Source organism: Empidonax traillii, unplaced genomic scaffold (genome assembly GCF_003031625.1).
Source record: "Empidonax traillii isolate 1590-97213 ecotype Southwest subspecies unplaced genomic scaffold, ASM303162v1 scaffold347:size1123457, whole genome shotgun sequence".
Taxonomy (NCBI): Eukaryota; Metazoa; Chordata; class Aves; order Passeriformes; family Tyrannidae; genus Empidonax; species Empidonax traillii.
The window spans coordinates 1,084,666-1,100,851 of NW_020955540.1; the positions used below are offsets into that span (position 1 = coordinate 1,084,666).

A 16,186-nucleotide genomic window follows, 5' to 3' on the forward strand; every position below is an offset into this window, starting at 1 on the left:
AAGAGATATATAGGTAATAAATAGTGGAACAAAGCTGATTCAACCCTACCAATTCAGCATACAGAAGATACACTTAATTTAACAGAGGAAGCGCTAATCCCATGATCATTATTTCCTCAATTACAACAGAATCATTGAAGAAAATTACTGCAAATGGACTAAGCAAACCAACTTAAGAAAAACCATCAAAATAAGCACTTCAATGCCCACTGCTCTCTCTCATTCTCTCCTGTAAACAGAAGTTTAGGTGCTTAGTTTTGTTTTTTGGTTTCGGTGCTCACCTGAATTGGACATTCATTATCATGTGTAATATCCATGAACAGTGCATGAGCAATAGCTGGCATCAAAGGCCTCAAACGTGGCTGAACGAAAGAGCCGACAGGTTCACCTCCAAACCGATAAACTAACCTTCCCTCTTCATGGCTATTGTAAGCAGTCATTGCCTCTAAAGAACAAAACACGTAAGTGTTTGCCTAAGAAGAGCTACCACAGAGAACAGCACACACAAAGATGTTAATGCAGCGTTTCAAAGTTGTTATTTTGGTGTGTTCAATCGTTAGAAAAAAACCCCAAACAATAAAATCACACATAATTATATTCTCCAGTGCAGACACACAGCCTTGGAGTATTTCACTGACTATAATATATTAAGGAAGAGAAAGGGGAAAAAGGACAAAAAAGCAGAGATCAAATTGTTTCTCATAGGCTTTAAAAAGCTCATGCAACAAAAATCAGACATGATGCAGCACTTACATAGCAGAACTGTGCTACAACTTCTTTTTCTCTCGCTAGAGTAAGAGTGAAATATTTAACCTTCTGTAATCTAATTAAGGTCTTCTCTTATTTTACAGCTAGTATCATATTTTCTGCTGAGTATCAAAAGAGTTACAATACAAAACCTGTACTTCCGATTACATGGAGTATGAAATTAAAAGTGCATAATCCAGTAGAAAACTTTTTCTTGGGAAAAGCACGCCATCTATAATCTCTCGTTGGAAAGAGACCACACACGCAGCAAGCCTACCTCTTATTAAGGAGGTAATGCCCAGCCTATTCACAAAGATATTGTCCAGCTCCTCATTTCCTGTGAACAGTTCAGCCACTACATACAAATCGGCTCGCAATTTTCTAGCTGTGTCCAGCATGTACTGCAAAAAGCACAGCCAAAAAAGCCACAGAAAGGGGAAAGGTAGATACAAAAAAGGACAAGTTTCAAAGCTAGGCAGGGATTGGACAATAGGAAAATGCCATGCAGCAAAGATAAACAGAAAGCCAAAATTAAGGAACAAAACAAGTTGTTACACGGAAAAGGACAGACAAACATTAGCAAAACCAAGAATCAGCACACGACACATGAGACGATAAACAAGGCATGAAGAAAAGGTAATCGCGGAAGCAAAGAACACGGATATGTAAGAAAAACAAAAAAGCATACCAATGTTAGTTTCACAGTTAAAACTCCAAACCATACATGACAATCCTACATAATTTTCAACTGCTTATTGTACCTCTAATCAGGCTGGTAATTCCCAGGCGGTTGACAAAAACATTGTCAATGTACTCACTGCCCGTGAAGAGTTCAGCTATCACATAAAGATTAGGTCTGACTGATCTGGCTGTTGCTAGCATCTCCTATAGATCATAATACATTTTTAATGCAAGACATCCATTGTCAGCTATGTGTATAAAATCATTAATATGAACGTTAACCAAATATAAATGAGTCACTCATATAGGCAGTACGTCAAAAATACTCATAACATGTAAGTTTTATAAAAATATGTTTATATTTTACAGATATTACTGATGGACTGAGTAACTCTAGGAAATGTTCTGTAGACTTTAAGCTAATTAAAACTTTCTTTTTAAACAAAATCTTAGCTCAAAATTCAAAAGCAAAGGTTGGATAAAAGAGATATCTCTTGAAGTAAGAAATCGGAGCAAGATTTCAGTTTAAGTCTTCGCAGTTACCATTCAAAAAATAGTAACAGCAAATGAAAGAATGGCAGAAGTTTTGAAATGGCTGCATTTAAAAGCCACTTGCAACTTCTGTACGGGGAAATCAACTTGTTTTAGAGAGCTCTTCATAGATTTAGATAAGCTCTGTAACAAAGCTAAGACTAAGCACTAACAAGCTGCACTACTCAATACCTATTTAAAGCAAATTTACTAGGCAAGTACAATTTCTCAATGTAGTCAGCTCCATGGAAAACAATAAGCACTAGTCTTAAAAATATACCTGCCAGACTAAATTTTTTTCAAGAGTTCTTTATCAACTTTTAAATTCTGGGAAGTGAATAGCTTCCTGTTTAATTCAGCAATAGAGAAATATATATAGGAAAAAAATAACCCAGACTTTCAACCAAGTCTTGGCAATGACTCCACCTAAAACTGACATTCTGGATACTGAAAGTCATTGCTCTAAGTCCAAAGATAAGTGAAGGAAAAGATAGCCAGACCCAACCACATCCACAATAGTTCAGCTAAAGTAGAGAATTAAAAGATAAAACAGCTACACCACTCCACTACTTGTTTAAAGTAGCTGAAACCACTGATTTAAACATCACCAGAAAAGAAACCTTGCTTTTATGCTATGAGGAAGATTCATTTACACCCAGACTCTGCCATGTAGATCCTGCAGATTTTGTAGCAACACTGCAGGACCTATTTCACAGAGAGCAGCTGCTTTATAATAAACACACCTAATTTTCCGTACCTCAGCTACATGAATAGGTGTTGAGTGACAGTTGTCAAGACGAACACCATGGAAATACTTGGCAGTGATTTCAGTGTATTTTTTCATATGTTCCCAGAGGTATGGGCAGTCTTCAGGTTTATTACCATAACGCAGTTTCACACTGTCCCCCCAACAAATGAGCTCTCTCCTCAAGTAAACATTTGAGCCTATGAGGGAAATAAATTCACTTTAGTGTAAATATAGTATAGAATGTGCACCAAAATCAAAATGTGGAGTTTTATTTTCTACTGCTAAGGAGTAGAACAACACTGTAATGAAGAGTAAAAATTTTAACAATAACCATATAAACTCAAAATTTATATACCCTACAAAGATATATGGTATAATTTCAGACTCCTCCAAGGGGATGACTGTTTCCATAGTGATACTAAAACAATTCTCCAGATTAAAAACAAGTTCCTTTTAATCTTTCAAAGTAGTATAAAAACTATTTCAAAAAAAGAAAAAAGGAAGCAAACAAATGAACAAAATCAGTAGTTTGGTTGTTTATACTGGTCAAATTCAAAAAAGCATCTCACTGTCACCATAAACTGTTACAGCCATGATTTACAATTTTATCTCCTGTTAGCAGCAGATTGTGATGAATTTCCAAAGCTAGTAAGTAAAAAGTAGGGACTGTAAATTACCACTACTTCCAAAAACATTCACTTAAGCATAGCTGACCTTCTTCTTCACTAACAGCAGCATAGCCACGTGGACAGAAAAACTGGCTTTCTTTGGATGTACACTGTGATTTTTAAAGGACCATTTAGAGAACTGGCTGCATTTGTTTTGCAATTCCTTTATCTGTGCCCTTATGTACCATATTTTCACGCTGTGTTCTCATTAGAAATAATGTGTGGCATAAAACAAAGGCACAACACAAGTACAAAGTAGTCAAAAAGCTGTAGATGAATTAAGAGAGAAACCTCAGTAATGCAAATTAAGTACACTAACTAAAGCCAGTGACTGAAAGAAAAAAATACAACAGTCTGCCTAGAAAAAAGGGCAATAAGCTGAAAGGCAACTGAACAAAAACACCGTTGAAATGCATATTATCTTCATCCTTGAGAAGGAGAATAAATAAAATGCAGTGAAAGGGCTGTAGATTGCAATGCAGAAATTAAATGTTTGCTAAGTCTGGACCACTCTGGAATATCACCAGATTAGCTTCTAAAAGAGCTGCAAACTCTTAGATTGTTTTAAATTAGAATTAAACTGGCCTTTGTTTGATTTAGTTTAGAAAGTGAATGACTAGCCTGAACACAAGCTTTTTTTGCTTTCATTGCATATCAACACTGTCCCCAAAGGAGTTAGATTTCAATGTTTTAGTGCATGGTGATTTCATACCCTATTTTACCCTCACAAGTAATCTGCATATTTAATTTGCATTAACTGGGTCATCTCTTGACTGTCTGACTACCACTCGGTGGACTTTTCAAGGATCCAGTTTTTGCTCACTAATGCAGTAAAATACTATTCACCTTTTCATTGCACTAGTTTTCTGCCACACTGTCATTGTCTCATGGAAATGCCAACAAGCACTGGTGTTGGAACAAAGTACAAAGTAAGCAACAAAGACAATGACAAAAGTGGGGAGGCAGGACGTCCCCATTTCAGTGGCAAAAAGCTGGTGATTTCCCTCTCAAATCTTGTAAAATTGTACCTCAAATTCCAGTTCTTACAGTTGATCTGTATGCTGAATGGGAAATTTAAGTGCTATAAGCTTAGTATCTGCTATTCTGCAGCTTCATAGGAATACATCTGAAAAAAAATAATTAAATAAAATCCTTTTTGCTTCGGCTAGAATATCAAATGGTTTGTAAGTAAACTCAAAGTTCTTTTGCAAACCTGGTTCAGCAAAGTTTCTAAGAGGATCATCTCCCATAACCCAGCCATTATGAGCCATGAAATAACAAGCTTTATCTGGCTCATTTATCATAGTTTCTTCTTCCTCCACAGTCAGCTCTTTGAATGGATACGTAAAATACCTATGGAATAGACAGACAATTAATAGAGGGAGAAAAAAAGACAAACACCAAACACATACAGTAACCTAAGCTGCAATTCATTGTCTTTGAAACTAGGAACTGGACTGTACATAATACAGAGTTTAAAAAAGCAGTTTGTATAAATGATGGGGAGTTTTCTATTTTTTAGCAAGCTTTGAAGGACAAAGGACAGATGCTGCCACTATCTTAGTGTCAGTTGGTAGTATAACATTAAAGCCCTAACTCTTCAGATAAATGACTGGCATCAAGTACATCAAACTTGAAAGGTGTAAACTTCCTTAGTTCCACCCCTCTTCCACATACAACAGCAATTTGCACTATGTAAGGCTTTGATGTGCTCTGAGTAGTGTCTCATGCTTTCCGGTCACATTTATTTATTAAACAGTTATCACTGTTGCCTAAAAAACCCTGTCAATTCATTAAGTGGCATTTGAAAAATGCACTTATTATACATATTAATGTACATTATACATATTATTGTTTACTTTTAACAAACTTTGAACTTGCTTTCCCTGGATAGATTCTAACAGTTTCCAAACAAATAAAAAAAAAAAAACGTATATACCTGGTAACTAAGGGATTTTTTCTACTGATAAGACCCAGCTTAGGACCATTACAAGCCATTCGTTCATAAACCACAGTCCCCACAAGACAATTGACAGCCTAGAAGTAATTAAATAATGCATTATTGAAATGCTTGCATTTGTTTGCAATCTGAAACAATTCAGCATTAAAACACAGTAATTATAACACCTGTTCTTGATGGTGAGTAGTTTGCTTGTATTGCTCAGCATTTAGTTCCTCAATCCTTTTGCGAAACCAGTTACAACATTCGTCTATTGCAGCTGGTCCATTGCTTATCAGGAGGACGATAAAGGAAGAGAACAATTAGAAAAGGTTATTTTAACAACATGCAGTATATATAAATAAAAGGAATAAAAAATTCAATTTTTTCCTCATCTCTGAAAATAATGTTATTTGGCTTCACAAATTTAACTTCACTTGTGACTTTAACTTGCAATCAATAATATAATACCTGTGTGGTATGAATGTGGCCAATGCTATATTCATGTCTACAGTACAGCCAAGTCGCCTATAATCAGGGTCCTGAAGTATTTGAAGATGTTGATTTGGATCAGATTTAGTGCTCATTTTGCCTAGGAACAAGAAAGGAAAGAGTGCTCAAAAGAAAAATAGGAATTGCATTCAAAGGGCATAGAACTTTTACAATTCTAGTATCAGCAAAGATAAGGGTGGATAAAGGCAATGAAGTGGTACAAAGTATTAAGAGCCTTTCCTAGCCCTCAAAGCACTCTTGCATGATGCTTAAGTCGGCACACCAGATGTCTGACATAGCAAAAAATGGCATTATTTTGTTTTCCATTTTACTGTCTCTTGAACTATAAATATTTAACTTACATGCTTCAGCAACACACTCTTTCCTTACCTTGAGTTAGAAGGGTTTTAAATTGCTGCACAGCTTTGTTAACATCCACTTGGAAAAACTCCCATAGTCTAATTTTTGGATATATATCTTCCCAAATTATTTTACGTAAACACTGTAAAAACAGAAATTATGTTAGTTAATAATGTTGCTTATTAATATATTTTAAAAAAGCTAAGCACTCACAAAAAGTTGCTTAGAAAAAAAAAATCAGAGTGTAAAGGATTACTTCACTACAGATATCTGCAAAGTATATACCATTTTTTATGCATTTATACAAACTTAGAAATATTGAAAGGTTTCATCAGCTATTTATGCTGTTCATTAGCTTAAAATTAGTTCTCTTTCACTTACAGTCAGGTGTTGATCACTTTCAATCAAGGGAGGGACCCCTTTGGCAATACACTTCCCATCAGCCACCATACAGCTCAAGTGCCACAGAGCTCTATCCAATACCCAGGCTGGCTTCAGGTGAGGAGAATTTACAAGGTTATAGCCACATTCTGGATGCATCCTGAGCCATTCACTGTTAGTAGCTTATTAAAGAAAGAAAAAAGGGGGGGTGAATAAAAACTCAAACAAAAACATAAGTACAGAAGCTGAACACTTCATTGTCTTTTGTAAACATCTTCATACCAAGAAGCTAAGGTACTGTGGCACATATAGTTCACGCACATTTCAGCTAAGTCTTCCATGTCAACAGAAAGCCATGTTTTATGCAGAGGTATTTACTACTGATTGCCACTTTTAATGCAACAAATACAGTTGCAGAAACTGCAGGGAAACTTTTTGTAAGTTACTTAAAAATATGCAATAGTACCACCATGACAATGAAGAAAAACCCAAGAGTTAATTTCACTTTTGAAGCTGTCCTAAACACTAACTGAAACTTCACAGAATCATAGAATGGTTTGGGTTATACTCTTCTGAATAAATATTTGCAGTTCAAAAACTAAAAGAGAAGCAAACCCCAAAGAATGCCTAAGAACAGGTTTTCACAAAATCAGGGAAAAACAAAAGTAGTACTTCTTGCATGGGAAAATATATAATAAATTATTGTATTGGAAACATGTATTGGAAGCGTGAAGAGTTATTAACGTGTCCAGAACTATAGCAAAACAAATAGCACCTAAAATTCAAGTTTGCTTAGTTGAAAGAAGTTAAAACAAAAATGTCAAAGGGAAAGAAAAGATGTCCTAACTCAGTCTCTAGTGTGAACAGCTCTTCTGAATGCCCTTTAACATTATATCTCAAGACAGTTATGCACATGGCAAAATTCCATGTTTATAAGGTTTATGTTTAACCCACTATGTTTTAAAGTTACATAAAATAATAATAAGCTTAGGCTGATAAATGCTGTTCGAGGGTGAAATAAACAACTTGTTCAGTTCACCTATAGAGAACTATGATTTACTATAAGTGACTTTCATGAGTAAATACAATTAATTCTAAAAAGACAATGTATAATTAAAATCTAAAGGATTAACATAAAAAAAAAGTCAGCAAGCCTTCCATTAATTCTGGTACAGAACAGAACCATGTTTCCTGACCAGAAGGTCAGCTCCAGCAATTCACAACATAACACCAAAAAAAATCTAACCCTGCAGGAAAAAATTTGCCCTAAACATCAGTGGTGATTACATTTGTTACAGCTAGGGAAAAAATAAGTATAGCACAGACTTTTTGTGTGTGTGTACATATATATATATATATAAAAATATATGTGTGTGTGTGCGTACAGTACAAAGTAAGTCGTAAGGAATGTGGAAATACCAAGACAAGAAATTATAGAAAACTTACTAAAATTCATTACATTCTTCTTTGAAAAATCTGAAATTACTTCTTTAAATTACTAACTCATTGTTACATAAATTAAACACAAACTTAATATTTAGTAGTGGTGCTTATGGCCCAAGACCTTTTTTTTTTTTAATTCTTTTTAAAGCTGAGAAAAAGGTGCTGTTTGATGTGACCAGTTAAGTGCTTGAAAGCAACATTTACTCAAGTACTATACTGCCATTACACAATAGTAGTATCTTTCTCTTGTGAAAGATAAATAATATAAAATTTTAGTGCATTTTTATTCCTTTATACAATTTATTACAGCCACTGAAAGCTCAGAAAAGGAAAAAAAAGAAGTCTCTTGTTTCTATCTCCCAGTGAAAAGTAAATGCCAGTTGACATGTATTTCTTACTTGAATCTACGCAAGTCCCAGAGAGATTTTGCCAGTTTATCTGTGATACTCCTGCCAAGAGGCCAAGGGTACACTGACATTTAACACATCAAGGCATGACTTCACTTTTAAAGCCAGGCCATGGATGGTGGCTTTTATCAGAGCCTAACAGGAGATGTTAACAACAAAAACTGATTCCCACTGTTCTCTACTGTGCAAGCAGCCAGGTCTCCACTCCCGTTTGAACACAGAACACCTCAGTGCTTGCTGCTGAAAGGGAGCTGTCTGACTCCCACAGGAACAGAGGGAATACAACTGTCTCAATTAGAAAGCAGAAACTACCAACAGATAGAACCAGTGTAAGCTGAGGGGTCATGAGCTGTTTGAATTAACAACATTAGAGGATTTACTGTGAGACAACTTAAGCTTCTCATGCAGACACGCTGCAGAATTAATACTGATGTGCAAGTATCCATAATCGGCTCAAATAATGGACTATACATCTTCTGCCTTTTATATTCAAATGGGTCTATGAAACATGTTTTACAATTAAATCATCCTAACTTGCAGGAATTAATTAACTCAACTACTGGAAATCACTATTCAATTAAGAGGGAAAAAAAAGTTAAATTTCCATCTAACCAAGATCCAGACAAAAGGAACCCCAAAAACGATTTCCCTATTTTCTTACTTCAGAAAGAAACCCAAAAAGCTCCACAAGCACATAACATGAATGTATCTTTTATCTAACGCTAAATTTGTCATTTAATAAAGTTTGTAGACAGTTGTATACCAAGAGGTTTGGATTATAAACAACAAAAGGGGGGGGGATGGAGGAAAATCAAGTTTAAAAGCAGGCAGCAAAGCCATCAACTATATCTTGCTTAATGATGTAAGTCAGAACCACAATCATCTGAATATTTCTATCCTGTTAGAAAACACTTCTCAGTATCCTTTCACCATAGCACAAATGTTGAGTCATCCATCCCAATGGAGATGACTAACTCTGAATGTAACCTGAAAAAGTCCTTCTACAAATGTAGCCAAATAATGTGACATTTTTCTTTTCAAACACATTCTGGTGTCTAATTTTTAGAGCTAGGTATTTCTATCCATAAAAACCCCAAAACTTTCTCCTTGGTAGCACGCAAACATACACTGTAAAAACAGGATCTCAAGCATATGTAATAGAAACTGGACTTCTAGTTGGTCCTAGTGCAAGATATTTTTTATCCAGAAGTGGAAGGATGTTTAAAAGCCTCAATCCCCTCAGACACATAGCCAAAACTATACTTAGTAACTTTTCAACAAACAGATAGGGCAAACAAGGCCAACACTGCGTTGCAGGCTGATTGGATCGGAATGTTTGGCAGCAGTCAACACCAAAGAAGCAAAGCAATTAAAGCTTGAAATTCACATATATCTGTATTTAGGGGCTTTTAAGCCTTGAAAGCCATCAGAATACATAACTACTTGCTGTACTCTGCTAGGAGAATGCTAATTATTATGATCTTTAGGATTACAGCATAACAACACAGAAGAAAACCCACTCTCCCTCAAGCAAATAAGTAACACCTTTGATGTATTAGAGTATCTATGCTTAAAAAACCCCTGCTCCAAACTCAAAGCTCACTGTTTTCTTTCCCCACAGACTGAGCTGTAACATTTCTTCTATTGCTTAATCCCAGCCTCTTGTCCCAACTCTGTTTACCATCTGCATGTTAGACTCAAATTAGAGCTTTTAAACAGCTACAAGCATAATATCCAGTTTAACAAGTACTCAGTTTATGTTCACCAAATAATTCATAATGCAGACTCTGTTACATGTGGGAACTGCACACCACAGTTTATGAAAATAAGCATATTATACAGACATATACACAGCTCATTAATCCTCTCTAAGAAGGACTCTATTCACTCCTTCAGTAAGAATACTATGTTCTTTTACACCTGTTGCAGAGAGGTATCAACTATAATTGTAAGGAGTTGTTCTGGATTTGAGAAATTCAAAGGTAGAGAACTACATTGCTTAAAAAAGCTACTAAAAATGCATTCAAGAGGGACAAGTTAAGGGAAATAATTAAATATAGTTATAGGAATAATCTGGTTATTAACACACAAAAATCATACCAGTATGATTGTAGACTACATCTGTGATGCAAAGCATATTCCATTCATTTTTCAATTTCTCCACAAGAGCTCCTATATCGCTCCAAGTGCACTTTTTATTATGGCTTGAAAATTCAGGATTTACTTCTAACTGGTCAGCCAGTGAATAACATGATCTAGACAGTCCAAGCTTCTGCAGTGGCGTGAAATGAATCATGTTGTAACCTATGTAATAAGAAGTCATTTATTCAATGAGAAAAAAAAGCAACAAAGTTAATTGGGAGAAGCTTAATAAGCTGTAGCTATAGCACAGACTTAGAGCTAGTGTTTGGGATAACCAATGTAAATTAATCTGAATTTTCTCCTTGAAATTCTGTATAACACAAGCTTTAAAAATCACCCTGTCAGTTCTACAAACTTCCAAGTCTATCTGAAATCAAAACAATAAAACAGAAGTGGTTTCCCATATTAGGAAATTCCTGAATTTTTGAACCTCTCCCAATATTTCAATCATTTCACTGACTTTATCTCTTAACTAAATTGAATGTAGTAGAAAATATTTAGTCTAAAAAGAACCAATGATCTGCTCACACTGAACAAACTCACAAAGTCACACTCTTCAGTGTATCTTTGGTTTTTGATCATAGGACAAAAACTTCTATCCTTCAGTAGGTGAATTGGCATTACCTGTTTCTTTTGCAACTTTAAGTCTATCTTCCCATTCGTGAAATGGTCCCAGACACTTAGCAAGGAACGTCTGGAGCGTAACACAGTCCAAAGGCAGTACATGATTATCAGCTCCAACATGCAAAATAGGATCCACAACTATGTAACCTCCACCGCTTTTTTCTTTTCTAGGAAAAATTAATTGTCATTGGCACAGTTAATACCCAGTGTCAGTTCCAGAAAGAGAATCCAAGCAGTGTAGGTATTTACAAAACACAGTAGCCCAGTACAGTGACTTGGGGGGGGAGGAGCAACAGGACTGTAGGGCACCTGAAGAAAATAGGAAACATTGAAACTTCATCGCTTGGGCATCATCTCTCTACTGGAATTAAAAGAATGCAATTGCAATACAGAGCTTTAAACTCTCTGCAAAAGTGAGGTACCTCTGTTATTTGCTGAGACAGAGTACAGGTTCCTCCTTTTGGCATATGGACAGAAACACAGAAAGCCTGACTGCCCATCTATTACACAAATATCTCCATTTTGAGCACCATCCTCAGGAAGATACCCAAGCTAAATGTCCTTCTAAGCCTGGAAGATTTTAATCACTCATCTTTCAGAAGCTCCAAATACCAGACTACAATTATTACAGATACTGACTGTCTCTTCTTCAGTTCTCCCACTGAAACAAAGGAGGACATAAAGGATGCAAGTAAAGAATGCCAGAACCTCTGTGCTAGAAAGGTAGAAAACAACCCTCAAAGCCAATGAAGAAAGTACAGATTAATCATTCATATGCTCATAATGCTGATGAATTTGAAAACTTGTAAAAATAGATTGCTTCTCCAGCATTCACAGAAAATTAGCTTGGTTCTGCATATTCTCCAAAACATCTCTGTATCAGAAGGTATCAAATAACCACCAGTCAGTCTTTCATTAGCAGATTCTGACTGGCCCAATGGTTGCAATTTGAAAAATACATGGAAAAAAATTGTTTTCTTTGGGTTAAAGTGTAGAAACAGACTGCATTTGGCTGTAAATATAAGAATTTCACTCACCCAAGAGTAAAATAGTACTGATATGACCCGGAAATTTGGAGATCCAGCTTGCAGTATTTGTCAGAGTCATCCTCCTTTCCTGCAGGATTGTGCCATGATAATGTCCTGAACTTGTGGCGATCAAACACTTCTCCAGGAGCTGGATAATTGGTGTACACAGTAACAGGCTTGCCTTGAAGAGTTGGGCCCAGTCGGAACTGCAGTTCAAAACCTCAAAAAAAAAAAAAAGAAAATCACTATCAGGATGACTAAGTATTTCTAGTGTGTTATTATAACTCCTACTTTGACATCATGTTAATAAGAAAGCACCCACGTATCTGACAAGAATTTCAGCAGAATGATATATTTCTACAGCATAGAATCACAGAATATCCAAAGCTGGAAGGAACTCACAAGGATGACTGAAATCCAATTCCTGGCACAGGACAGCCCCAGGAAGCACAACATGTGCCTGAGAGAATTGTCCAAACACCTCCTAAACGCTGTCAGGTTTGGTGCTGTGACAACTTCCCTGTTCCAGTGACCAAAAACCCTCTGGGTGAAGAACCTTTTCTTAATATCCAGCCTAAACATCCCCTGAGGCAACTTCAGGCCATTCCCTGAGGTCCTGTCACTGGTCACCACAGAGAAGAGATCAGTGCCTGCCCCTCCTCTTCCCCTCCTAAAGAAGCTGAAGACTGTACTGAGGTCTCCCCTCAGTCTCCTCTTCTCCAGGCTGAACAGACCAAGTGACCTCAGCTGCTCCTCACACGGCCTCCCCACCACTCATCTTTGGATGCTCTATAATAGCTTTAAATCTTTCTTATATTGTGGCACCCAAAACTGCATCATCTGTCCCTACCTTCCTAACACTGTTCTTTGCATACTTTACATATAGTCCTTTTTCCTTTACTTATATGACACAGTTTGTCTCCTTTCCTATTTATCTTTGCTCTATAAAAGTCTTAAAAAAAAAATACAGCAAAACATGGTGATCATCAGACTGCATGAAATTTTATGCAGCCTTTATGTGGTCTTTAGGCAAGTAGGTTTACCAAATCATGGGCTGACCCATGAAAATGTCTCAAGAAAAATTAGGAACACATTTCAAAACAAAATATTTCAAATCCCCTCATTATGCATTGAGGGTTCACTAAACAATGCTAAACTCCCTATGCTTTTAAATGCAAAATGAGATATACCTGCGTGTAATTTACAATATACAAATTTTGAAACTTCCAGAGAGCTCAACAAACCAGAGAGAGTTTCGTATACATGGTGCAGGCCACACACACACAGAGAAAGAGTCTTAAGTTTAGGCTGAAGATCCCTTTGATAATGAGAAAAAATTAAGTTAAAAAATTAGGACCGAAAACCACACGCAGTCTGTTGAGCTCAATTTTAAAAAAAAAATCAGGGTAGTCAAGAGGTTTCAGAATAGGTTTCCACCTGCAGGTATTTGGACCACCATCATGTGTGTGGCTAATTACAGGGTTCTTTCAAGTGAAAGAAATGGATATAAATTCTTCCACAGTGACTTTTCTAAATTACATGGCAGTCACATAGGTAACTGTAGTAAAATACCTACTAGCACTAGCAGTCTACAAAAGAGGGAGTAAAAGATACCTGAGAATTTGTAAAAAAAGAGAAAGTTACACACAGACATTAAAGTATAAAATACCTGGATGTCAAGTTACAGTACTGTAAGTCAAAAAAAAAGCCACTTGCTTATTAAGCAGAATTATGGGGACTCTAATACCAGAATTCACTGTCTGAACACATTTAAATATAAGTCTTACCAAGCTTGGCATTTCTCTTACTAACAATCACCACAGCACCAAAACCCACCAGGCAGAGAGCAATGGTTTTTGGATATGAATGTCTTGCACATCAAATAAAGCTTAATTGAATGCAATAAAAAAAAAAATTAGGGAAAAAAAAAATCACTTTTGGAATGTTAAGTACACTCTCTTCAGTACTGACCTGACATTTTGTGACAGGGATTACTAAAATTAGAGGACAGGGATATATGCCATTGATATCTTATTTCCTGTAACAGTTATACTGACATCAGGAATGCTGTGCTCAAAATTAGCTATGCCCTCTTGGAGACTGCTACCAGCAAAGGCACTCTGAATGTTTCAGAGCCCTGCACTTCTGTGTCACTCCTTTCAAGAAAATCTACACAGCTGGACGGAAGAGTTAAAAATGGAGGTTAGGGTCAACTCTGCACTTCTTCTTACAGTCTAATATAAGAAAATGTCAGAACTGAAAATGTTGAAATCAACATAGTTGAAGAGAATTTTTATTATCAAGAATCAAAATCTTGCTCCTCTACTAAACCACTTTGATATTAGGTTACTAGATCAGTAACACATAGTACTAAAACCCACAAAACTCATAATAAAAATTGTTGCATCATAAAAAATAGGTTTTTTTGAAAACAGTGGTTTTAGTCTTATAGTCTGAATTTGCTGACTGGCATAATAGTCGACCAATTAATAGGAGGTTTTATTTATTTGTTTAGCTGTTTTGGTTTGGTTTTTTGTTGTTGTTTTTTTTTTTTCCAAATAGACTTAAGAACACTTCAAGGAGAAATAATGTTAAGTTTTTAGAAGTATGCAGCAGCACTAAGAAATCTGATAATGAGATTTAAGAGGAGCTAAGACCTTCTGTTCTGAAATACTACCTCAGACTTTCAGACTTGGCAAACTACTAGTAATACTGACAGATTTCAGAATTATAATATTAAAACATGGGATGCTGCATAAGACATTGCAGATAAACACTGGAGATCTTGACTTATGAGACTTCTTCGGGTCCCTGAAGTACAGGCTATAAAAGGAGAGGGACAGGGCCTGTCTATAAAAATGCTTTGTACTTCACTCCCATTAAGACTGACGGCTCCAGGCCAACCTGCTCTTCATTTCTCAAGAGTTTTATGCATCAGACCGAGCTGTGTCTGCAGCCCATAGAGCTTTGCAGTGGAAGCAAGAGTCTCAGAAATTGTTTCACATTAAAACAATAGAAAAAGTCAAACCAAACCAAACCAAACCAACAAAACCACAGACAAACTCAAACCAACAGCAACAAAACCCCTATACCCCAAAACCACTACCACTTTCCACTGCCGTCCAAAGACGGTGCCGAGGTCCTGGCCATTTCCCTCTCACTCGGCCCCCTGCCCCGACCTACCCTGCTCCAGCCTGAAGAGGGTCTTGTCCAGCTTCTCCATCTCGCTGAGGTGCAGCAGCCGTGTCTCCTTACCGCCCGGCATGGTCGCGGCCGCCCGTCCGGCGCTGCCCCCGCGCCGGGACACTCACTGCGGGGAAGGGGAGGCGAGCCCTGCCACGAGAAAACACACACAAAACCCCGCAGGTCAGCGGCGACCCCCGGCAGGACGCGGCCGCTCGGGAGCGCCTCACGCCGCCGGCCGCGCTTACATGTTCCCCGGCGCCGGGGGAGCGCGGGCGCTGCGGGCTGGGCGGAGGGCGGCCGGGCACGGAGTGAGCTGTCAGGCGGCGCCCAGCGCTGCCCCGGCCGGGGACCGGCAGCACCCCGGAGCACTCCCGTCCCACAGCACGGCCCGGCCCGCAGCCAAAGCGGCAGGGTGTCCCCGCGGAGGGGGAGCCTGACACCTGTCACTCTCCGCCCCGGCACCGCCGGCGACCCAGCCAGGCCCGGCACGGCCGCCCCGCCGCCCCGCGCGGGGAGCGCTGCCCGCCGCAGCCGCCCCGCCATACTCACGAGCGGGCCCGCACAGCGGCGGCGGCGCCGCTCCCCGCGCGGGGCGACGGCTGCCGAGGCCGAGGGGAGCCCCGGAGCCGGGACTGGAGCTGCGCGTCCGCCCTCGCCCGCTGTGGCCGCCCCGAGCTGGCCGGGTGGGCGGTCGGTGACGAGCTCGCCCGCAGTTGCGGAAGCACCGCTGCTTCCCTGCCCTTTTCTTGCCTTTTTTTGAAACAAACTTTATTGGTTCCGCGGCCGCCGCGCTCGCGGACGGGCGGCGC

The 16,186-nt window shown here is 38.3% G+C and overlaps 1 protein-coding gene across 2 annotated transcripts in view; it reads right to left on the reverse strand.

The window, feature by feature from the left end:
* The window catches only part of AGL (amylo-alpha-1, 6-glucosidase, 4-alpha-glucanotransferase), a 30,570-nt gene extending 15,051 nt beyond the window's left edge, over positions 1-15,519 (reverse strand). The window contains exons 1-13 of one of the 2 annotated variants that reach the window (XM_027892342.1): positions 15,375-15,519; positions 12,201-12,411; positions 11,164-11,330; positions 10,498-10,701; positions 6,548-6,729; positions 6,197-6,308; positions 5,786-5,906; positions 5,503-5,605; positions 5,315-5,412; positions 4,589-4,728; positions 2,717-2,904; positions 1,025-1,148; positions 282-445 (exon numbers count right to left, since the gene is read on the reverse strand). In XM_027892342.1, coding sequence (XP_027748143.1) covers positions 282-445; positions 1,025-1,148; positions 2,717-2,904; positions 4,589-4,728; positions 5,315-5,412; positions 5,503-5,605; positions 5,786-5,906; positions 6,197-6,308; positions 6,548-6,729; positions 10,498-10,701; positions 11,164-11,330; positions 12,201-12,411; positions 15,375-15,456 — 1,896 coding nt within the window. In that variant the 5' untranslated portion in view covers positions 15,457-15,519. Of the gene's footprint in view, positions 1-281; positions 446-1,024; positions 1,149-1,508; positions 1,633-2,716; positions 2,905-4,588; positions 4,729-5,314; positions 5,413-5,502; positions 5,606-5,785; positions 5,907-6,196; positions 6,309-6,547; positions 6,730-10,497; positions 10,702-11,163; positions 11,331-12,200; positions 12,412-15,374 lie in introns of both variants that reach the window. The other variant, XM_027892341.1, reaches the window with a different exon arrangement.
* Between the last annotated feature and the right edge of the window lie 667 nt (positions 15,520-16,186).